Below are 24,228 nucleotides of genomic sequence, written 5' to 3'. Positions count from 1 at the left end.
ATGATCTCTTTTGCCAACGGCGAGAGATTTAGACGAATGTTAAGATGTTCTCGTGCTCCCGGAGATAATGATCACGTCTCGATAAACCTCCTGTGATGAATTGCAGAATCCCCACCTTGAGCTAACACTCAACCCACGGACACACCCTTTCCAAGTAACTTTCATTATGGTTGGAGTAAAGTCCAGGCGTGTTCAGAGAGAGTTACGTAACAACCCGTCTATTTTCTTCTTCAAGTTCAGCGTCCTTCCCGTCATCTTTCTCACCCCCTCTAAATTGCTGTCGTTGAGGAGAGGGTTAGTGTGCAGCAAGTTCAGTTCAAGGAATGTTCGGCTTAATTGCAGACAGACTTTAGTTCTCCCCAAATATGTCTGACCAACTAAAGACAGAGTTGTAAACGTTTTATTTAAATTTCAGTTTCCATTTTCAGGAACTTAATAAATGGTGCAAGAAGGCAAGGCAGGTTTATTTATGTAGCGTCTTTTCAACTCGAATTGATTTAGAAAAAGGAAAATTAAGAGCATTAAGAACTAGAGAAGGGGAAACACATTAAAACAAGCTAATATAGAAAAACACAGGTATACAATACATGAATAAAAGTGACGGTTCAGTCCGTCACTTTTATTCATGTTTGTTCCAGATATTCGGAGCATAATAACTGAACGCCATGTTGAGTTGTGACTCTGGTGACAGAAAGCAGACTCTCCCAGACGACCTGACAGTTCTGTGTGGTTCATAATCTAGCTGGATATCAAAAATGTATTTTGGCACTAAACCGTTCAATGCTTTATTTTTTCTAAATGGCAACTTTTTTTTTCGAAAGCAAAAGTATAGAAAACAAAATCAACAAGCTTCTCTTTGTGTGCTTGAGTTGCGTAAGAGGCTGTCTGACTCCGGAGGGTAAAGATGGCTCTTTCAGGTTCAGCCTCCTCCCGATCAACTCTCTCCCCTCCTCAATTGCTATCGTTGAGGAGAGGCATCTCCGTGACGATGGCACAACGATGCATTGTGCGAGGGCCCCCCCGTCTGAATGAGCCGCGAGGAATGCCGGCGTTCCCGCTCATTCCCTCGCTGCACTCTCCCACGACTAATCCCCACCCCTTCTCATTTACACATGCTCTTGTCTCTCTACCTCTGTTCTCCAGTCCTTAACCCTCCCCCCTCCCCCACTGACCGTCTCCCCACTCTACGCCTGTTGTATTCTAAGATAAGATAAGATAGACTTTATTGCTCCCAATTTGTGATCCGTCACAGCAGCATGTAAACAAGGCATTCCACAAAATGTGAGTAGGAAATAAACATAAAATAAAACGGATCTTAAATAATATTAAATAAATGATGACGGTGAAAGATATATATCTGAAGACTATCTCTCAAATATACGTCTATGAATGGCCAATTACAGCTAACAAAATATGAAGGTAGACTATTATTGACGTATATAGACTTTTTGCACTACTTTTTCAATTAAATTCAAAACCTTTATTTATCCAGGTGAAATCCCATTGAGATCAATGATCTCTTTTTCAGGGAGACCTGCAGCAGTAGGTTCCACATGAAGATATAACAACATGAACAACAGAACAACAAAAGGACATCATACAGCAAAATGTACAGGGATCACAATTTGCATATTTAACCACATGTACAGGTACCAGGGATGTCCCGATCACCTTTTTTTGCTCTCGATCCGATTCCGATCATTTGATTTTGACAATCTGCCGATACCGATTTTTCCCGATCCGATCTTTATGCAATGCATTAAGAGAAAAAAAAGGTAACAGATAACGGCTGGTCATCCAACGCGATGAATTCAGCTATCTTGGCTGTTATTGTGTTGGCCTTTTCACTTTTCTGGGGCAGTTTCTCTTTCCTTTTGAAAGTCTCTGAAAGTGCCGGTTGTTTCAGTGCCGTTCCCTGAGTGGCCGCTGTGTGCTCGCCGTGTTGTTGTTGGTGTTTGTTTCTCAGGTAGCGTATTAGATTGGTCGTGTTGAACGTAGCTCTGTTCTTTCCACCACACGGAACCTCCTTCTTGCAAACATTGCATCTGGCCGTTACACTGCCTTCGCTTTCAATTTCATAATACTTCCAAACTCCTGACATTTGCTCTGTCCCGACTCCCGAGTCACCAGCTGAACGTAGCCTCTCGTTAGCTTACTGCTACTATTAGACACTGCGCCCACTCTGTTGCCAGATTTCAGAGAAATAAGCAACCAGGTCTGAAAACAAGCCAAAAGGAAGCAACACATACATGATGTGTAATTTTAAACCAAAACTAAGTCCTCAGGATGACTTTAAGACGTGAACATGGTCATTTTTGTTTTGTAACATTAAATTAAATAATACAAATATTTTATAAAAAAAATCCCGATCCCCGATTTTTTTCTCCCGATTCCGATCTTTTGAAAATCACGTGATCGGCTCCGATCCCCGATCACGTGATCGGATCGGGACATCTCTAACAGGTACCAACAGCATCTGATTGTGTAGCATCCAACCGAGCTTTAAAAACATGTGGTGGTACCAGATTGGTAATTTTCCATTCTTTTTGCAGACTTTTATTTAGTATTTCATGATATATGTTGCATTGTTGGAGGAGCTCATATCAGAATAATTTCATTGGCATTTCTACACTAGCTTTGTGCATACGACAATAAAACCTTTGCATCCTGAGTGTGCAAGAAATAAGATATTAAATATCAATATATTGTTCTGTCTTCTCCTCTCCTTTGGGCTGCGGTGTGTAATGATACTTTATTCGGCTGACCTGAGGTTTACTGATATGCAAGTGTCGCTCTAGCTGTGTAATGGGATTACAGCTTTTGGATGGAAATTGAAGACGCTGTAAAGCTTTACTCGTTGGAGTTGGCCCCCGGCTCCCCGAATGCAATCGCAGTGATCATCGCCGCACCGAACTCCCTGCTGATATCCAGCGTAATGTGCCAGTGCAGACGGGGGACGGGACATGTGAGACCTTTGCTGAGCCTGAGAGGGACAATGGTGTTCAGACAACAGAGACAAAGCCTGACAAAACCCCTCTCTCCCAACACTGAGCTGCACTTCCTCACAGGCCAGTGAACGTGCTCAGTGTCAGTCCCTGAAGAATATGGGGTTTGACGTGGCTACTGAAGTGATCCCAGGATATCATTTGGACTCTGTATGGACATGAAGGAGAAGTAGAGAACCAACAATGTCGTGTTATTTCGTACATAATGTTAAAGGGGTGAAAAGATATTGAATTTCGAATGTACGTTGCGAAACATCTTGTAAAGCTGTATGTAAGCTCCCTATAATTAAGCTTTAGCCCATTCTTCCGCCCCGGCGCAGTGTGTGAGCCTTACATTAGGCATTTCCTGTTTGCGTTGCATATGGGTAAGCTCTCTCCACAACCTTCCAGAGGTCCCCCTCAGACAGGAAGTGCTGGTCCCTACTATCTCAGGGTCAGCCCTCATAAAATGCGTCACCCACCCACCGAGAAAAGACAGCCTGATGTTTGTCCTCGACAGCCGAACAACACGGTTGGATTTGCTTGTGGATAATAGAAGGGGAATTTGATTATTGTGGTTTTGTGTGTGAGGTCCTCTGTGTTCCTCGGCCAACCCAATTATACGAGACGCCTTGATGTTCCACGTGTGAGTCGGTGCTGCCGTAGCAAACCGGTGCTAAACGGTCAGCTGCTGAGGTGGGAACGATTTTGTAGCGTTTGTGTCACCTCCAACTGCTAGACGGGGCCCGAGTGAGAAAACATGTTTCAAAGAGCACAAACAGTGGCTTCTCATGTTCGCAGCTGTCACCTATCAACCCCCCCCCCTCGTAACCATTAGACACTCGCACTTCCTTGTAACAACTAAACATTGGTGGTTTGAGGTGAATCCCATCCCCAGTCTGAGCTTCTTGTCTTCACACGTGTCCGTCTGTGTTTGTTAGCTGTTATTTCGGCAGTAAACTTTGGTGTCGGTGAGATGGGGGCCGTTGGAGCGTTCCCAACCAAAGTGTTTGTGGCCGATTGTCTTGGTGTCGGGCCAGCTGGCTGAGATCCAGAGGTGGAAGAAGTACTCAGAGTAGAAGTAAAAGTCCTGCATTCAAAATGTTACTCAAGTGAAAGTATTGGCATCAAAATATACTTAAAGTAACCGAAGTAAAGGTCCTCAGAATAATATATATGTTTTGATTGTAATGATTGATCATTAAAGTGTTCTCAAAGCTGGTGAAGGTTCAGCTAGTTTTAATGACTTTCTTTACGGCAGGGTAGCTTGTGAATCTACTCCAGGTGTTGACTTAAGTCCTATTTAAGTGCTGATTTAATTTCCCATCGTTAAACCAAATCTTTAGAGTTACTAAAGGAATTTCATAAATGTAGTGTAGTAAAAGTACACGATTTACCTCTCCATTATAGTGGGGTAGAAGTACAAAGTGGCACAAAATGTAAAGTACAAGTAATTAAACATTGTTCTTAAGTACGGTACTTGAGTAAATGTACTTAGTTACTTCACACCCCTGCTGAGATCCAGCTGTTAATCTATCTGGATGGTATATCTGTGGAGCCGTTTGAAGATGAGAGCTTGTTTACATTCAAACTGCTGAGGTGGTGTGACTCACTGTATGGACAGGGGAGGGAGGGAGGGAGAGAGAGAGAGAGGGAGGGAGGGAGGGAGAGAGAGGGAGGGAGGGAGAGAGAGAGAGAGAGAATGGCCTGCTGTGGCTAGGACTAAAGGAAGTTTGCCGTTAGCTCGAGGTCCTCAGGGGAATTGTTTCAGCATTGTTCCAGAGAGAAGTGGGGAGGATGGGGGGGGTCAGTCCGCCTCCTTCCTCCTTCCTCCTCCCTCCTCCCTCCTCCTCCCTCTGTGTCCTCTCACTGCACAACTCACTACTAAAAAGTCTGTTGGAAAAGGAAGCCTTTAAGCACTTGCTCTAGCTCGATCAGTGTTTGGATTTAGGACAGGCGGTGATCCGATTGTATCTAATTAATCACCCCAGTGAATGTTAAGAAGAGGGCGGCAGGGGGAGGTAAGTCTTCGTTGCTGCCTCCAAACGTATTTACCTGTGACCCCGTGATTGAGATAAAGAGTGTCCTGAGCTTGTGTATTCTGTGCTGCGTCACATGCGTCTCGCTCAGGCAAGCCACCGACTTCGTCCACGTGCAATAACTCCTCGCTTTAGATGCGCAGGTTAAAGGGGTCAAGTTCTCTGATCAGCCGAGGAATGAAAAGTCCTGATTGCCGGGGAAGATTGCGAGGGAAGCCGGGCAGGGCAGCGGGACCGGGTTGATGGCAGATTGTTTTACGTTTGCCGGGATTAGCAGTGGGCCGTTGGGTTTGAAGTCAGCCCAGCCGCTCAATCAAAAGGAGGAGAATGAAGCTTTGGACCTGAGTGAAGATATTCTCAGCTGTGAACTCCTGCAGTCCCCACTTCCCTCAGATCAGCCTCGCTCCATGTGGACTACCGGTTTACTGCACACATATTGACTCAGTGAGGCAGGTGCCGAGTGAGGCATTCCAACACTTCACAGACACACAGCCACCAGCAGTCCTCTTATATAACAGTATCCTGCGTGCATGAGGGCCCGGCCCACATGGGCGAAGTGTGAATGGATTTCAGTCAGATGTGTGGTGTCCAGTCACTCACACACACACTGGAGGTATTGTCTCATGGGTTTAACGAGGCCATTTTGACTGCCAGGCAAAAAATGGAGTCAAATGTTTGGAGGTCAGCAAAATGTTGGGAGAGGAATTTGTGGATTGCTGCTGATTTTCCCAGCCCTGTCGGCTTGGTGTTTTCTTCATTTGATGGAATATAGCGAATTACTTGATGCCTGGGAATGATTTTATGTGATGCAACGGCTTTTTATGTTTTACTTAACCGTGTTCTTTAAGACTTGATATATATATATATATATAGCTGCTTTGGGCGACGTGAAACCAATTTGTTTTCTTTTGTTCTCTTCCTTTTTAGTGATGCTTCTCAAAGATGGCAGCCCACCCCGGGTTCTAAGGCAGCCATGTTGGTGAAGGTGAACAGTATGAGCCGAAGCCAGCCAATCCCAGCCTCGCAGCAGCTCCTCCAGCACAGTTCACAAAGCAAAACCTTCACCCTGCACCCCTCTGGCAACAAGACCCAAGGAGGACACATAAGCTCCCCCCAGGGATATAGAACCGCCCCTTCTGGCAAAATGTCAGCTGACAGTCGTCAGGCGCATCACCTGAGGAAGGCCAGCAATGGCAACTTCTCTGTGGTGACAGACAGTACTCATCCCAGTCCGCTCCTCCACAGGTCTCAGACCAGCACTCCATGTCCCGCCTCCCCCCAGTATGGTTGCACTACCCCAATCTACGACGAGCCAGTTACAGAATGTCCCATATATGATGAACCCCCCACAGACATGGAGGTAGAGGGGGCCCACCTTTACAACGGGCAACATCTGTCTCGCCTGACACCCACCCACAGCCTGCAGAAACCCAGACTCCTCCAGCACCCGGGTCCACCCCACCCCGGGTCCCGACACAGGAGGAACCCCTCGGCCTCTGACTACAGCCCAGCTGGTCTGGAGTGCATCAAGCACATGATCAACGTGGACCCCAAACAGGGGCTCCTGCCTGGCTCTCCTGTCCCTACACACCGCACCCCTTCCCCTCCCTCCAGGCAGGATCCTGTCTTGACCCCTCCTCAGCCTCATGCCCAGCTCCAGGCCCACTCTTTGCCCCAGACTCGAGGTCAGCTGAGGGACAGGGAGCCAGGGCCCCCGGGCCCCAGTACACTGGATAAGAAGCAAAGCTGGCGGGTGCTGGAGGCCACGGTGCAGCGCGCCATGGAGGCCCGACACAGCCGGCAGAGCAGCCAGGCCTCGCAGGACTTCCCCTCCACCACCCCCCAGCCCACCGGCAACTATCAGGACTCTGGTTACTCCACCGGCCCCTCCCCGAGTTTGAGGCGTAAGAGCCGGAGGAGGATGGGAGCCGGCGGGGGGACGGGGGGCAGGCCGGGGTCTGTGGGCAGCACCGGGGAGCTGTGCGCCCTCAACGAGAAGCTGATGGCCGAGATGAGGGAGGTGGTGAGTCGCTCCAACACCATGAGGGAGGTGAGGGCGGGGCTGGACACGGAGGTCGGGGAGAGGGCCGTCGTACCACGGACTCGCTCCCCCGCCGACTCTCTCAGGTGGTACGGGGGAGTGGGAGGGGGGTCGTCGAGTAGATGCGATTCACGAGAGGAGCTCAGCGGGGCCGCCCGGTCACTGAACAGGGCAGGTAACCATGGCAACCCTGCGCTGACCCCTCTGGAGATACCAGGGAGGCAGAAGAGGACGTATGAGAAGGTGGACACGTTGGAGCTGAGCATCAACAGCCAGGTCAGCCTGTCCTCACCAGAGACCCCGGGACCCCCATCACAGGTAACCCCACGCTCCACTGTGGTTTTCATAGTTCAAAGGATTTATACTCCTCCAACAATGCCACATCAAAATAGATAAGACATAAAACACTGAAACCGAGTGTATGAGGCAAGTGGCGATAACATTTCATGTTTTTTTCCTAGAGTGTAGAGTAGAAAATACCTCAAAGCTTTTCCAATGTTATGAAATGTTTCTGTCTGACTCGGAGCTCAGCTGAGTGTGTGTCACGGTGTGTTCCGTCTCTACCTCAGAAAGTTCATCTTGTTTGGTGGGATTACTGACGTCTCTCAGATTCACTGTCAGATTACAGAATAATTCAGTCAGTGGAAGGAGTCTTTCCTGAACATGTATTCTGTCTGGTCCTCAACGAGCTGCGAGGGAAGGAATAGACAGATTGTGTGACTGTGAAAACATTCGTTTTATTTTGACATGGCAGAGCACTCGAATAAACAGAAACACGTGGAGGAACCACGGCGAGAAGAATATGAAACTTTTATAAAAGTAGCTGTGTGTGTGTGTGTGTGTGTGTGTGTGTGTGTGTGTGTGTGTGTGTGTGTGTGTGTGTGTGTGTGTGTGTGTGTGTGTGTGTGTGTGTGTGTGTGTGTGTGTGTGTGTGTGTGTGTGTGTGTGTGTGTGTGTGTGTGTGTGTGTGTGTGTGTGTGTGTGTGTGTGTGTGTGTGTGTGTGTGTGTGTGTGTGTGTGTGTGTGTGTGTGTGTGTGTGTGTGTGTGTGTGTGCAAAGTGGTATGTGAGTGGATGGTGTTTTGCGAGTATGAAGCGGGATGTGCAATCATTTTATTTTTGGAGGAAGTGTATTCAAACCCAAACTCATTCAGTCAGTATTACATTTAATAAAAAAAAGAGGAAACCGTGGCATAAAAACCGTAAAGACTTATGTGTTTCATTGTGTGAGGAATACCTTTTACACTCCAGTTTTTACGTGTCTAAATGTCCCTGGACATTAAGCAGTCGGCAGGCCGGGCACTGCTGACTATAATGGCCGCGGTCCCAGCATTACCCGTCATCTCTTGCCCTCCTCCATCTGCTGCACACGGCAGGTCCTGTGTGCTCGTATGCCAGATCTGTGCCTGGGCATGTGGGGCCCATGCCAGGCCAGAGAGATTCAGGACATGGCTTCCCTCAGTCAGGAAGCAGGCCGCTGAGGCCCATATGGCCCGGGCTCCGCAGGGAGACGAGGCGTAGGAGGAGGAAGTAGGCTGGTACCCCGGCGTATTGGTACCACTGTAGCTTAAGCCCGTTAGACAACAGCCAAGGAGCAGGGAGCGGGCCCCTCAGTCTGTCCTGGAATGTTTTTCAGACCTGCTGTTATATCGCTCGCAGATTACGGCTTGCTGTGTACGAGCAGCTCCATATTTCCATATCTGAACATTGTGTTCTTGCTGAAAGACCTTCTGAACTTGCTTGTTCAAAAGGATGCACTTAAGACGTCCATTTCCAAATAAAAATTAATGAATATTGCATGACTTCAAAGTTAAAGCATTTTCTGCACACTATGACGGAATGAGCCTGTTGTGCTGGCGCGTCTGTACGTGATGTGTAACGGTGTAATGTAGGGAGAGTAAGAGCTGCACATTCCCAGTCCCTAGTTAAACATGTGCTTTGTTGCATTTCATCTCCTACAGTTCACCTCTGTAACCCGTTTAAAAAGCATACATCAACTCCGTGCAGCCGTCACAAAGTCTCTGCCAAAGCCAAAGCTCGCATCTGCTCCATTTGATTGAGAAACCAAAATGTGAAGTCCAGCATGTCTGCGCACGTGAGCTCCATGTTTCATCAGGGTCTCGTTGAAAAGACTTGTTGATGCGTTTTATGTTCCATTAGTATATTCTGTGCTTTGATTCTGGCTCTGCTCGGGTGTTGTTCCAGGATGCTTGCAGAGCATATCAAGTAGGGGTGGGCGATATTGAAAAATATGTTATCACGATATTTTTTTATTTTTTTATCACGATAGGACGATATCTCTGAAAAAGCATATCGTGGAGACCTAATATCGTCACGACGATATATATCGTCATATCGCCCACCCCTAATATCAAGGCTCCTGGCTTCCATATTAAGGGAGCTGGAGGTCCTCCCCTCAGTCGTCAACTCCACCGCCGGGATCACAGAGCTTTGGTTTTGATCCTGCTTTGGGACCATGGACTGTTACTGTCTGGTCGCCTGCTCCTGAGGGGACGGGGGTTCATAGGGACGTCTTGTCCGGCGGGTAGCGTCTATCGTCTTCCCAAGACACTTCAGATGTAACCATGCCCACTTCTGCATCCACGCAGCTCTGAGCGAGTGCGTCACTCTGCTAGCAACGTTGAAGTGTTATCACGTCTACTCCAGCTTGGAACAAAAGTGATATGGGCTGTTTATCAGACTTAGCTAAGTACTACCCACGGTTCCTCTCCCTCACTTCCTTCCACTTGGAGACAACTTCACGGGGGGGGAGGATCTCAAGAGTCCCATCTTTGGTAGTGCAAGCCATGCTGAGTACCCAAACAGAATATGCGTTCTCCTCTGACAGTGTTGGAAAGTACATCAACTCAAATACTGAACGTATGTACAAAACGTGACAAACCAAAAAACAAGCTCTTAGGCCACGTATTGGTTTCTAGTTTATTCCTCTTAAATCCATGTTTCCCTCGCCCACGGTAGGCGCTCGCCTCCTTTGTAAACCTCCCTCTCCTTCTCCACCTCATGTTCCCTTCTCGCCCCCCCTGTAGACGAGCACCTTAGAGCTGCAGGCCCAGTTGGAGAGCAGGAAGAAAGGCATGGCGGACGGACGCACCGCTTCCCTGGGCCCTCACCGCCCCGCCAGCCACGACAACAGAGAGGGAAGTGACGGGGCCGGAGGAATATCACGAGGGTCCTCCTACCAGCTGTCCTACGCCACCCTGCGGAAGCCCCCCCCTCCAGACATGGGCATGGAGGACTGGGCTAGTAAGCACCTCAACATGCACACACAGGGCCTGTTCAGGCGCCGCGTCTCCATCGCTAACATGCTATCGTGGAACCGCGGATCCATCAAGAAGCCCATGTTGGTCACGAGCAACCGCGCCGTAAGAAAGGAGGCCTGCGAGCTGTTCAAACTGCTGCAGGCCTACATGGGGGACCGGCCTTCACGCCTGGACCGCCGACACTGCGCCCTCCTCATCATCACCAAGTGCTGGGACATGCCCGGGCTGCGGGACGAGCTCTACGTGCAGCTGGTGAGGCAGACCACAGGAAACGCCACCCCCAGGAGCCTGGCGGCGGGCTGGGAGCTGATGGCCGTCAGCTTGGCGTTCTTCGCCCCCTCGCCCAAGTTCCGCTGCTACCTGGAGGGTTACATCCAGAGACACACAGACCCGTCCAGCGACAAGAAATGTGAGTCTCAGACTGAGGAAGACGGTGGGTCACCTTTCTGTTCTTTTCTGCACCCCCCTTTGAAAGTTATCGTTTTTAAAATCCCCTCTGTGTTCTCCTCCCGTTCTCTTGTTCTCCTTTGGTGTAATGTCTTCAGCATGATCACGGTAGACAGTACAGCACCGTTACTGATGAGCCCACTAATCGAATCTGTCGGTCTTGTGTAAAATCGAATTGTCCGTCAGAGATGTGACCGTTGCTGTTCTTCTGTTTCTCAGTGACTCAGTTCATATTGGACCAGCAGGAGCTGAATGTGAAGAAACATTCAAAGTCCAGGAAGAAGCGGAAACAGAACTCGGATGACGAAGAAGGTAATTCAATTAGTTCAAATGTCACATTACGAACATTGGCTTCTCGGTATTCCCTATTTACACACGTGTGTCTGTTCGACAGAGCACAAAGTAGGCAGGGGAGCGACTCCCAAACATGTTTTTCTAATCTTTTCAAAAGCTGTGCCGAGTCTGAGCCATTACACATCTAATGTATCGCTCCCCGTAGACACCGCTCGGAGTGGGATGGAAAATGCAGCACTGAGCAGTTTGTCAGATCTCGCAGATACAATGAATGGGTTTCACAGAACGTTGAGATGAAAAAACAAAATGTAGGATGAGAATGTTCTCCATGCACACAATGGACCACACTGTGAGTCATATCATGGGTCCCTCTTGCCACCCGCATGTCAGACAGCCTTCAAAGGGGATGCCGACTCATCGACACTCATGAAAGCACCCCTTACTAGTGATGATGTCACCGGAGAGGAAGCCAATCATCTCGCAGCAGCCACACACACATTGTACTTCAGTGACTCAGACCCGAACTTACTAAGAGGTCGGAGGGAAAGCCTATGGAACACGTCTGACTCAAGGACTTTAAGACGGAGGAATCTTGATGAAAGCCAGAGAGAAAAACAAGTCCCACATGTCCCAAAACAACATGCTGCTGTTTGCCTGATGGATGGAGGAGCTGGGTCATCGTGTGGGACCAGAGTTATGAGCAGCTGTGAGCAGCATGTGGGAACCAAGGTTACACATGTACTTTGGTTTTAGAGAAAGTTTTAATCTATTTCATTTCAGTTTATTTTTGCTAGGGCCAGGTATAAAGAAATAGAAGATGGTACATGGTTCAAGAACAGCAATAATGTACAAATGCTTTGAATTGGGAACCACCTCAAGTCCTCTTTTAATACCACACTCGATCACAGTTGGTTTCCATTAGATCCAAGCTGAATAGTTTGGTTAAAAGGCATTTTATCCACTTAGATATTTTAATATTGTTCTTTTTTTTTTTCAATACTATACACAGCATGTTAAAAACAGCATGTGGCGCAATTGTGTCTGTCGATTTTGTTTTTAAAATCTCACGATAGTTGCCGTCTCCTTTTTTTTTTGTTAAAACTGAAATGATATAACAGTTTATATGAAAAGGGCCCTATTTCTTCGGACACAGGGGGGGGCTCTTTCCTGTGGTGTGGTGTATTGTTTTTCTGCATGTCAATGGTCTGCATATGCTCAAATTCTCCCACAACGTTGTCCAATGCGTATTTCTGCTGTATCTTTAGATACTTTACACCAGTTGGCATGCTGGGAACTGGAGGCTTCTTTTCAGGCTGAACCGGGTCTGGGCTTTAAAAACAGACCTCTTTGGGCTCGGCGCCCGGGAGACGGTGCTTTTAGCCATCACTTGGATTAGTGTAGTCTCGTCTCATAACAAAACCCCAGCTGAGGTCTCCTCCACATCCTCTCAGAGCGCCGCTGTGTTTTTGTTGTCAAGTTCAGCTTCCTCGCAGAGACAGGTGTCATGTCGTTCTCAGCCAGGTGCAGTTCACTCCTAATGAGCCTGTCTTTCTCCTGGGCTTTGGTTGCCAGGTTGTTGTTGTTGTTGTTGTTGTTGTTGTTGTTGTTTTCCTCCCATCAAACCTGATGTAAATATAGACCGTGAGTAGTGTGTCAACCCTTTCCTCACTGCAGCAAAGGGGTTCTGCTTGCTTTTCTGCCAGCAAATGTAATGTATGTTTGGAGCCTTGGGAAAAGTAGCCGCGTCTTTGCCAAGATCAAGAGCGAGCTGTGATGCGATCGCTCTAATTAGACATGATTATAGTCGAACTCGGTCAGATTAGCAGCAGCAGCGGTGGTGGTGAGTGGGAGTCACCTGTTTGTCATAAATCTGGGGCTTTGGCTGTCGGCAACATGATGGAAAGTGTTGTTGCTTTTTTTAAATCCCGCGGGTTCTTCCATCTGGCCTCGGTTCAGGTAGGGGGATCATGGGAATGTGGAAAGACCCCACGAGAGCTCAGTGTTTAGTGTAAACCCAAGTTACTATGAAACGTGGGGATGGTTTTGTTCATGGCTGCATATACGATGAGGCATGTACAGAATGTCTAACCTTTCAGTGACACATCAGGTGTTTCTGTAGCTCGAGTCTCATGCCTCCTGAGCCAACAAGCTAGTTCCTCTCATGTAGTTCACATCGGAAGCAGATCTGGGCCCGACAGCAGCTACTTGCTGAGCAGACCTCTGTTTCTAATTCACTTTGAAACCCTTCATGTCAGTGTGTGCTGGTGAATCACCTGCACGCTGGCTGTGCCGGCCGGATCCTGCCTCTAAGGCTTTTGTTCAACAGCAGTAAATCTTCCCTCAGCCTGACGGCGCAGCCGGGCCGGCTCTAATCCCCATATGCCAGAATCACACCGTCAACATGTCTCTCACATTACCGCTGCCTGCCTCTGATACGCTGTTTGACATCTGTGGGAAAACACTGCGCGTCCTGTTTGTGGGAAAGAATTCAGATCATTTATTATTGTGTGTGTTCAGTAATGCCCGTTGCTTAAGGGTTTTACACAGGCTCTTTACGAACAAAACAAGGGTGTGCTCGGGCTGTTCTGGACTTTGGTACGCTGCGTCTGAGTCCTGTGGTTTTCTGTCGACTTCACAGGTCTGCCGATCAGCACGTATGCCAAGTTCTGCTATCGGAAACTTCAGAAGGTGGCGATCACAGGGGGCAAAAAGGTAAGAAATATGGCACTTTCACAAAACAAAAATAGGATGTATCATTGAAAAATGTATACTTATTTGTTGTAGTTTTGTTTCAGTTGAACACAAACACTCAGACGACTTGAGCAGACATGTCCCCAGGGGAAATCCAACACAAATCATGTGGTTGAAAATTCCTAGTCGACTCTAATCCTATTTGTTGACTTATTAACAGATTGTAAAAGATTCTCTACAAAGACTCGTGCGAAAGCACCACTTTTAAATCTAGTGTACAAAAGGACTAATTGATTAAAAAGAATCTTAATACACTGGCAGCAAAACCACCACATATTTGCCTAAGAGGGGTTGCTGCAAAGAAAACACCACCAATCACTGAGAAGGGATCACATCGAGCCTTCAGCGGGATATAAAAGGACTGTTGTCTCATGACGGTTATCATATACTCACCAATACATTTGGAAACAATTATAGATGTGGACATTAAGGGAGGAAAAGATAATGCGTGAAATAAAATGTCACAGTATTCCTTTCTTTCGAGGTAATATCCATTTTGAAATGTCATAACCATTTAGATATTAAAGAGGATTCATCACAAAAATATACATTTTGAAATAGTTATAGGGTCAACTACATATTATCAGGTAAAAGCCCCATACCAAGTATATCCTTCCTTTCTATTTAATAACCATATCCATATGGAACAACCACATGGACCAAAACAGGGCGCTTCAGTTTTCGAAGTTATATTCTTGCCTCTGACTCATCCTGGCTGCCGTCACACACACAGACATAATTACAGGTGCACTGACACACACACACACACTCACAGGAACAGACGTAAACACAGACACAGTCATGTTGGTGCAGCTGCAGACATGATTAGTATCATAGAGAGGTATCACAGGTAGTAAGTCTTCTCCTCCCCTCTCTCCTCAGGGTCTGCGTAAGCCCACCTTGGAGGAGATCGACCACAGCAGGCGGGCCATCGTCACCCCCTCGCTGTTCGGCAGCTCTCTGGAGGAGGTGATGGAGCGGCAGAGAGAGCTGTTCCCCGACAGGAAGCTGCCCTGGGTGCAGGTGCAGCTCTCCCAGTACGTCCTGGCCCTGGGGGGGGCTCAGACGGAGGGCATCTTCAGGTGAGATGCAGACCAAGACTGTGTCACAGTGATGACGTATTTAAAGGTAGCATCTCAAACGTTTCGTCAACTAAAGCAAGAGGCCTTTTCCATTGGATTTTGAAACATTGCAGAAAATAAGATCCGTTGCAAACACAAGTTTTTAATACTTACACATTTTTTTCAGTAGGATCATCTCCACATATTAACGAGGAACATTTAATGATTTTTAAAGCGTATGAATACATTTGCTTTAATGTTTATTTTATTTGTATTTTATTACAATTTAATTCTTGTACACTGACTGTCAAAATGCTGCTGTGACAAAACAAATTCCCAACTTGTGATAAATAAAGTGTCTGTCTGTCTGTCTATCTATCTATATATCTCTCTATCTCTCTATCTATCTATCTGTCTGTCTACCTATCTATCTATCTTTCTATCTATCTATCTATCTATCTGTCTGTCTGTCTGTCTACCTATCTATCTATCTTTCTATCTATCTATCTATCTATCTGTCTATCTATCTATCTACCTATCTATCTACCTATCTGTCTGTCTGTCTGTCTACCTATCTATCTATCTTTCTATCTATCTATCTATCTATCTGTCTGTCTGTCTGTCTATCTATCTATCTATCCATCTATCTGTCTGTCTACCTATCTACCTATCTATCTATCTATCTGTCTGTCTGTCTATCTATCTATCTATCTACCTATCTATCTACCTACCTGTCTATCTGTCTGTCTGTCTACCTATCTATCTATCTATCTGTCTGTCTGTCTGTCTATCTATCTATCTATCTACCTATCTATCTACCTACCTGTCTACCTATCTATCTATCTATCTATCTGTCTGTCTGTCTGTCTATCTATCTATCTATCTACCTATCTATCTACCTACCTGTCTATCTATCTATCTATCTGTCTGTCTGTCTATCTACCTATCTATCTATCTATCTGTCTGTCTGTCTATCTATCTATCTATCTACCTATCTATCTACCTACCTGTCTACCTATCTATCTATCTATCTACCTATCTATCTACCTACCTGTCTACCTATCTATCTATCTATCTACCTATCTATCTACCTACCTGTCTATCTGTCTGTCTGTCTACCTATCTATCTATCTATCTATCTGTCTGTCTGTCTATCTATCTATCTATCTATCTACCTATCTATCTACCTACCTGTCTACCTATCTATCTATCTATCTGTCTGTCTGTCTATCTATCTATCTATCTACCTATCTATCTACCTACCTGTCTATCTATCTATCTATCTATCTATCTGTCTGTCTGTCTACCTATCTATCTATCTATCTGTCTGTCTGTCTATCTATCTATCTATCTACCTATCTATCTACCTACCTGTCTACCTATCTATCTATCTATCTACCTATCTATCTACCTACCTGTCTATCTACCTATCTATCTATCTTTCTATCTATCTGTCTGTCTATCTATCTATCTATCTACCTATCTATCTACCTACCTGTCTATCTATCTATCTATCTATCTTTCTATCTATCTGTCTGTCTATCTATCTATCTGTCTGTCTACCTATCTATCTATCTATCTATCTATCTGTCTATCTATCTATCTATCTATCTGTCCATCTATCTATCTATCTGTCTGTCTATCTGTCTATCTGTCTGTCTATCTGTCTATCTATCTATCTATCTATCTATCTATCTATCTGTCTGTCTGTCTATCTATCTATCTATCTATCTATCTAATCAGCAGAAGTAAAAAGCTACGGTAGGCCATCAAGGAACTACATACATAGCATCATTGCGTCAAAACCACTAAGCTAAAGTCAAACTCGTGTTTGGCGTGATGATGTTTAGTCGTCTCGTCTCGTTTAGCAATTTAGTTAGCAACCTCCATTTTGAATACATGTGCAAGCTTCAGACCAGTGGGGTGTTTACTGAAACCGTGTTTTCCTTCAGGCTCAAAGAACCGTTGACCTCGAGATTAGAGAACAAGAAGTGGCTTGAATGAGCTCATTCCTGCACCACTCTATTCCATGCCTCACCTTGAGCTCGGTACTTATGTACTGTATGTGCTTTCTAGTATGTATATAGTGTATAAACAGAATGTGTGTGGTCTCGTGTATCGCCCTGTGTACAGTATAACAGACGGCAGGAGAAACACACTCCTGCTTTGGTCCGGAGACCAGCGCTGTTTAATTTGATGCTTCATAATATGTGTTTACATTAAGCTTGCAAGCACGTGGGAACCACAACCCTGTTTGTGTAGCATCTTCTGCAGCCAACGTGATCCTGTAACATCTTGCCTTCTCTACACGGGCACTGACCTCAGCTCTGTGTTGTGTTATTCTGTGTTTTTTGGTTTTGTTCCAAAGAAGTCCTGCAAACAAAGGACAGAGTCTTTCCAGCCCCATTTGAATCCAATTGTCTGTGCACGAGCTTTGCCACCGGGCATAGAGCGTCTGCAGTGATAGAAGTAGGGCTCCCTCTTGTGGCCACTGAGTGTAACATGGGGTTTTATTTTCAGGGTGCCTGGGGACATTGACGAAGTGAACGCGTTGAAGCTCCAGGTGGACCAGTGGAGGATCCCGGAGAACCTCTCTGACCCCAACGTTCCTGGTGAGGGAGGAAGCATTTAGTTTGTTTGTGTTGGGTGTTTATACGAATACTAAGAGTGTGTGTGTCTCGTCCAGCCTCTCTGATGAAGCTGTGGTATCGGGAGCTGGAGGAGCCTCTCATCCCGATGAACTTCTACAAGCAGTGCGTGAATAACTGTGACGACCCCGTGGCGGCCATCGCTGTGGTTCAGTCTCTGCCCGAGCTCAGCAGGCTGGTGCTCTGCTACTTCATCCACTTCCTGCAGGTGATGATGACACACATTTATAAATAACCCCAACCAGGCTCCATATTCCACTGCCCCCATTCTGACGATATCGGTACAAGTTTTATGAATTAATGAGATTATCATCTAATAATTATGGAAAAGGTTTTCAGGGTAGAAAAAAAGATATGATGTATTGTGATTTTTTTTTTTTAAACATTTGTCAGAATACAGGGATTATTATCGCATTAGATTAGAGAAAAATGTCTCTTTGTTTAGTTTCAAACTTGTTAATTTCTTTGTATTTACATAATACATTCTCAGTGCTTGTTTTGAACTTTATTTATTGTACGTTAAAACATCTCTTACCCTCCCCTACAAACAAGGGCAATTATTCAAAAAGAAAAACCCAATTCAAACTGAACTTTATTTAGAAATGAATATATTTGAGCTTGTGGATAACCAATTGGGACTCGCACCTTGCGTTCTCCTGATTCTCTCCAGATTTTCGCTCAGCCCTCAAACGTGGCGATAACTAAAATGGATGTGAACAACCTGGCCATGGTGATGGCGCCCAACTGCCTGCGCTGCCAGTCGGACGACCCGCGGATCATCTTCGAGAACACGCGCAAGGAGATGTCCTTCCTGAGGATGCTCATCGTGCATCTGGAGACCAGCTTCGTCGAAGGAGTGGTGTGAAGCCTCAGGTGCTGAATCAGCATCTCCAGTTACACAATCAATCATGCATAAACACTGTTTTCGGCTCAGACCACACTGGAAACCCTCGGGGGGGGGGGGGGATACTACACCTCTGTTACACAAAAACAAAGTCAAAACAACTCAACGTTTTGGACCCTGGTTCCCACTCGAGAGACTACACGCATCACCTTTGGGCTCGCTGTTTAATTTTCATACTAAAATCTTTCAAGTGGCTCAAAGTGGCTGCATGTGAAAACAGCTCTAACTTCTTATGGGTAGTAAAACTGTGGAGACTCTTACTTTATTCACTTGCAAAGCGAATCTAAAGAAATTGTGAACTCATTCAAGTGTGTGTGTGTGTGTGTGTGTGTGTGTGTGTGTGTGTGATTGTCAGAGTGAACGAAAGACACAGCCTTCTTTCATGTACAGAAAATGTTTAAATATAACAAAAAGTAAAAGAACTCTGGCAATGGTGTCTGATTAATAAGCTTTGTTTTGAGTAGTTGTATTGAAAGCTCCTCGTTTAACACGAATAAGAAACTATACAGAGACTTTCTTTCGAATCTCTTTCTAATAGTTGGTGGAGATTTCTAAGGACAATAAATGTGCATTGATTTTACAACTCTAAAGTGAAGCCAGACACCAGCGTTGGGATTACAGTTGATCATAGCGATGTGTGAGAGGTTGGTAAATCTCTCACTTGGAAGCGTGTTCTCTTTTGTTTGTGCTCTGTTCGTGTTTTGGCTCAGGTCTTATGATAAAAACGGGTGTTGACCTCACAGACTGAACATTTAACCGATCACAAACCCTGTCTCGTTCTATGAGAATGTAGATTGAGCTTTCCGTGTCCCCTCTCAGGCTTTGCGATGTAAATAAATAATGCGTGTAAATAGTATTAACTCTGCCTAAGTGTAATCTAATGATCCAGGTTAAGGGTGATGTAAAATATTGCCGTTAAAAACGCTATAAAAAGTGTTTTTTTTTGTAATTAACTGTTCATTTCTCTGCTGTAACCGCCTGCCTTTTGAACATAGGACTGACTCAAACCACTTTCCATGTGTGTGCGTGTGTATATGTGTGTTTGCATATGTTATAATATGGAATGGCTGTCCATAAATAAAGGTTTGTTAAAATGGTACATTGTGTGTGTTGGCGTGTTCGACTTTATTTTGATAGGGGTTTGGAGAGAGGAGACAGGAAATGAGGGGAGAGGAAACGAAGACCCCGGGCAGGAAGCTGCGACCTCACCATCCTTCTCTTAAAATGAGTCCAAGAGAACATTTGCCTTTTGTAAATAAAAAAATTATTGTTTTTTATATGTTTCAGGTGAGATGTAATGATATGTTAACAGTGTGTGGGTATTCACACCTGAAATGTGATCTTAACAAAGGTCTAAACTAATAGATTATTATATCATTTAGGGATTTAAATAAATGAAATAAGCCATAAAGGAGTGAAATCGCTTTACATTCACAAAATAACATGAGGTGATTGACTACATTTCTCCGAAGCTGTGTGTGTGTGTGTGTGTGTGTGTGTGTGTGTGTGTGTGTGTGTGTGTGTGTGTGTGTGTGTGTGTGTGTGTGTGTGTGTGTGTGTGTGTGTGTGTGTGTGTGTGTGTGTGTGTGTGTGTGTGTGTGTGTGTGTGTGTGTGTGTGTGTGTGTGTGTGTGTGTGTGTGTGTGTGTGTGTGTGTGTGTGTGTGTGCGTGTGGTGTGCGCGCGCGCGCGCACAACACACTCTCACTGATATGTGCTGGGTCCAGGCTCAAGGGCGTATGGCACTCAACTCTTTCCAGGACATGCCGGGGCCCTGCCTGCCAGTAGCTTTGCCGATATCTGTGCTGATAGGTAATAGATTAAGAGCGGTGAATCGTCTTAGATACAGGAAGCGCTCAAACGTTTGTGTGAGTTTATCTAAGTTAGCAGTGATTCCATGTCAGCCACAGCTTGTTCCAAAGACATGACTGATAGTGTGTTTAACGAACTTAAACTAGCTTTATTAAATGTCAGGTCTTTGGCAGGAAAAACATTTTTAATCAATGATTTTATCACTGAGCACAATCTCGATGTTATGTTCTTAACAGAAACTTGGATTGAACAAAATAACAGTGCAGCTGTTCTTATCGAATCAACCCCTCCCAACTTTAGTTTCATGAGTCAGGAAAGAATGCATAAGAGAGGAGGTGGAGTTGATATTCTGTTCAATGATTCCCTTCAATGCAGGAAGACATCGTATGGGAACTTTGATTCTTTTGAATATGTGGCCCTTCAGCTGAAATGCTCCTCTCGAGCTCTGTTCCTAAATATCTATAGACCACCCAAATACTGTGCAAGCTTTTTTGATGACCTTACTGAACTGCTGTCTATAGTGTGTATTGACTTTGACCGTCTAGTCATTGTTGGTGATTTTAACATCCATGTTGACAACCCCCAGGACAGAGGGGCTAAAGAACTGTTTTGTGTTCTTGATAGCTATGGACTGACTCAGCATGTGACGGAGCCCACGCACAATAAGGGGCACACTCTGGACTTTAATTATCTCAAAGGGTCTGAATATCTCTAAGGTTGTGGTGACTGATGTTGCACTCTCTGATTATTCCTGTGTTTTCTTTGAGAGCTCTATTTCTGTTCACACAATTTTTTTCAAAAAGAGGTAACCACAAAGCGATATTTAACTGAAAATACTAGGGAAATGTTTACTCAGAATGTTTCTTCCACACTTGCCCCTGCTAACATCTCAGTAAATGAGCTAATAGATCATTTTAATTCAAAAATTAAAAATGTTATAGATGCCATTGCTCCAACTAAGCTAAAGGAAGTGACTGGGAAGAAAATATCTCCGTGGAGAAAGGCCATGACCGTGAAAACAGAAAAAAGAGAATGTCGAAAAGCTGAACGCAGGTGGCGAAAAACAAATCTCCAGGTTCACTTTGAAATCTATAAAGAGAGACTTGGCCTTTATAATTTGGAATTGAAAAACGCACGACAATCGTTCTTCAGGGGTGGTAATTTAAGGATTTAAATTGAACCAAAAACATGAAATCATGCATATAATCAACAAAAGATGCCTTTAAATATAACATCTCAATTATTTATCCAATTAATGCCTCAGAAAAATGTATAAGTATAGAATTTTCTAATGGGTTAATTGAAAAAGAAAATGATTTGTATCGGTTCTGCCTGGTCTGTATTTTAAATATAACAATGTTATTGTTTGTTTTTAGCAGTGCTGACTAAGTATCCCTTGAAAAGGAGAAAGTTAATCTTTGCATTTCTCAGAAACGCTTTCAAAATGGTTAACTGTGTTACTCAATCACAGAGGAAATAAGGGTCTATTTGGCTGATCTGTTCAGTAGGGCCGTATGGTATCGTGTCAGCTATGGAAACACACATCTAGACAGCTTTTAGGTCTATTTGTCCAGAGTTATGAAAGTGTTATTCCTAGTATCTGTTAGTGACTGTAAGGGTGAGAGGGTTCAGCAAACACACACTCCCCATCCTGTCACACAGCATGACCCTGACTCCTCCAATCTGTACATATTCAACTGTTTGCCCTTTTATGCACATCACTGGTCACTGCTCCTGACACCATGATGTACCTGTCTGCCCCCGGTGAAGAGGGGTAACCATGACAGCAGAGTAAAAGGACCTCTATTGTGGAACAAATTGAGTAAAAAACAAAATAAACAAATGGCAGCCTCTTTCAAAAAGCACATTCAGTGACAGACGTCATGAACATAGCAGCTTTTATTTTCAAATCACTGTAACAGCAACAACATCAGCCTTACTTGGACACCTTTATTGTGTGTATATGATGTTTTCACAGTGCTTTGGTTATATATTATGAGCCTTTCTTAAGTGACACAAAACATTTCCTCACTAGTTTATTAAAACAGAGTAGAAATATCCATAAAAACATGTGTATACAAGCAGTAAAATCTAAATAGGTAGATAGATCAAAGGTGGGTAGGTAAGTTTGGGAAACCGGCTCGAGATACACTTGTTGTTATATTCCATAGAATGCTCTTAACATCCCGATAGCAATGAATATCTTAAAGGACACCTATCATGCTATATTTGAACAATATATTGTAGGGCCATACCTATAAAGTATATAAATATAGTTTTTTTTTCAAAATACCAAACAGATCCTGCATTTTAGCCATGCCTCATTTTGCTCTATTTGCTCGCACTGTTGTTGCAGGGGGCTGATTCTGTGAGCTGCAGCTGAGCACGCCCCCCTGCAGGAGAGGGGAGCTGCTTTGAGATCAGCTGCTGGGCTGTCAGAAGAGGGGGAGAAAAAGAGATCTCCGTCCTCCGTGTTTTATTCTTATAGAAGTAAGAAGAGAAGTAATGGGGCAGAAACCCTCCTTTTTACGCAGCGGTCCAGACATAGACATCAAACGGCGACACATATTCAGTTGCCAGTTACTTTGGCATTAGGGCAGGGATATCTAGATACTTTCCAAGGTTTGACATCATGAATTGTGCTACTTTTAAAGCAAGCAACGATTTTTTCAAATCTGTAATCAAAAAGCTCCTCAAAAACGCTATCGAAGCAGTTCCTGCCTTTGCTACGTTAGTTCAAACAGTAACAACGGAATATTTTTCTTGGCGGATGCATGTCAATTTAAATCAATACAACTATTTTTTAAATCAATAAAATCATTTTCTAAATCCATAAAAGCATTTCAATTAATATTGGGAGTCATATCGTTACTTTGTTGAGAATGTGGCCATGTAACAAGCGGGATAATGTGCAGCGACTTGGTCATTAATTATGGGGAAAATAACACCTTCATGCCGATCTAGATCCCCCCGCTTCACGTCGGGCTCCTGATCAGCCTGTCGGTGTTCTTTTCCCCATAATGACCGCGTCGCTGCACATTATCCCTTACGTATGATTATATAGAGTCATTATTTATTTGTTTTAAAGCAGGAGGCGCAAACGCTTGCCTCGGGGAGGGAGAAAAAGAGCCACAGCGGAGAATAAACAGAAGGGCAACCATGGCAACCGTGGAGATAGGGTTCTACAGAAAAGGTGGAATCTGGGTGATACAAATCTGCTGAAATATATTCCTTCTAAAAACATCTAAAACCTGTTAAATAGCAATAACTAACTCTTAACTTGATGAATCCCCAACAAGTAGAGCTTAAAGTTTTTTTATTTTTTTTATTATTGTTATACTTTATACAAAGCTTATTTGTATAGGAATGTCACTGGTGTTACGTGTTACCAGGAAGAAGAGTAACACCAGTGACGCTAATACCAGTGACAATTTGGAGAAAACACTACCATTTTAACAAAATGGCTGCAATGTGTCAGACCAAATATGGCTTCAGTCAATATCAAAATCGTTTAACTCTTCAATACAATACATGTTCCCATTCAAATGTTCACCCCTAGGGCTATGCAATGAGTAACACTAATGACAGACTTGAAAGACGCATGTACAATTTGAAGATAAAATGACACCTTTAACAAACAAAGTAAGAAGTATCTGCCTTTCCTTATGTCTTTGTCCACTGCACTGCCTCAAATGATCTCTTGTTACAGAAGGCACTTCAGAGACAGTACATTATTTCAAAATAAAAGCGTTTTGTGTAGCAGTAACACCAATGACGTAATTTTGGGTGACTGACATTTATTTGATATTATTAATAATAATTAGCGTTTTTTTTACCATTTCAGTGTTATATTTAATGCTTGTAATGTTATGTAAATATAAATTAGATTTATTTATTGAAAAAAAAATCTTCTAAATGAAAACTATAGGCTCCACTTCCATGTATGTTCAAAGTGACAAGGCAGTTCCT

The 24,228-nt window shown here is 44.5% G+C and overlaps 1 protein-coding gene across 4 annotated transcripts in view; it reads left to right on the top strand.

The window, feature by feature from the left end:
* The window catches only part of arhgap46a (Rho GTPase activating protein 46a), a 41,862-nt gene extending 22,314 nt beyond the window's left edge, over positions 1-19,548 (top strand). For 3 of the 4 annotated variants that reach the window (XM_034082495.2, XM_034082496.2, XM_034082498.2), the window contains exons 3-10: positions 5,951-7,382; positions 10,111-10,777; positions 11,011-11,103; positions 13,724-13,797; positions 14,719-14,918; positions 17,418-17,509; positions 17,584-17,753; positions 18,216-19,548. In XM_034082495.2, coding sequence (XP_033938386.1) covers positions 5,951-7,382; positions 10,111-10,777; positions 11,011-11,103; positions 13,724-13,797; positions 14,719-14,918; positions 17,418-17,509; positions 17,584-17,753; positions 18,216-18,410 — 2,923 coding nt within the window. In that variant the 3' untranslated portion in view covers positions 18,411-19,548. The remainder of the gene's footprint in view (positions 1-5,950; positions 7,383-10,110; positions 10,778-11,010; positions 11,104-13,723; positions 13,798-14,718; positions 14,919-17,417; positions 17,510-17,583; positions 17,754-18,215) is intronic. The other variant, XM_034082497.2, reaches the window with a different exon arrangement.
* Positions 19,549-24,228: the final 4,680 nt, after the last annotated feature.

The sequence above is a fragment of the Pseudochaenichthys georgianus genome, chromosome 5 (assembly GCF_902827115.2).
Source record: "Pseudochaenichthys georgianus chromosome 5, fPseGeo1.2, whole genome shotgun sequence".
Taxonomy (NCBI): Eukaryota; Metazoa; Chordata; class Actinopteri; order Perciformes; family Channichthyidae; genus Pseudochaenichthys; species Pseudochaenichthys georgianus.
The sequence above is the reverse complement of the archived record's forward strand: the minus strand, read 5'-3'. Positions and strand labels throughout refer to the sequence as shown.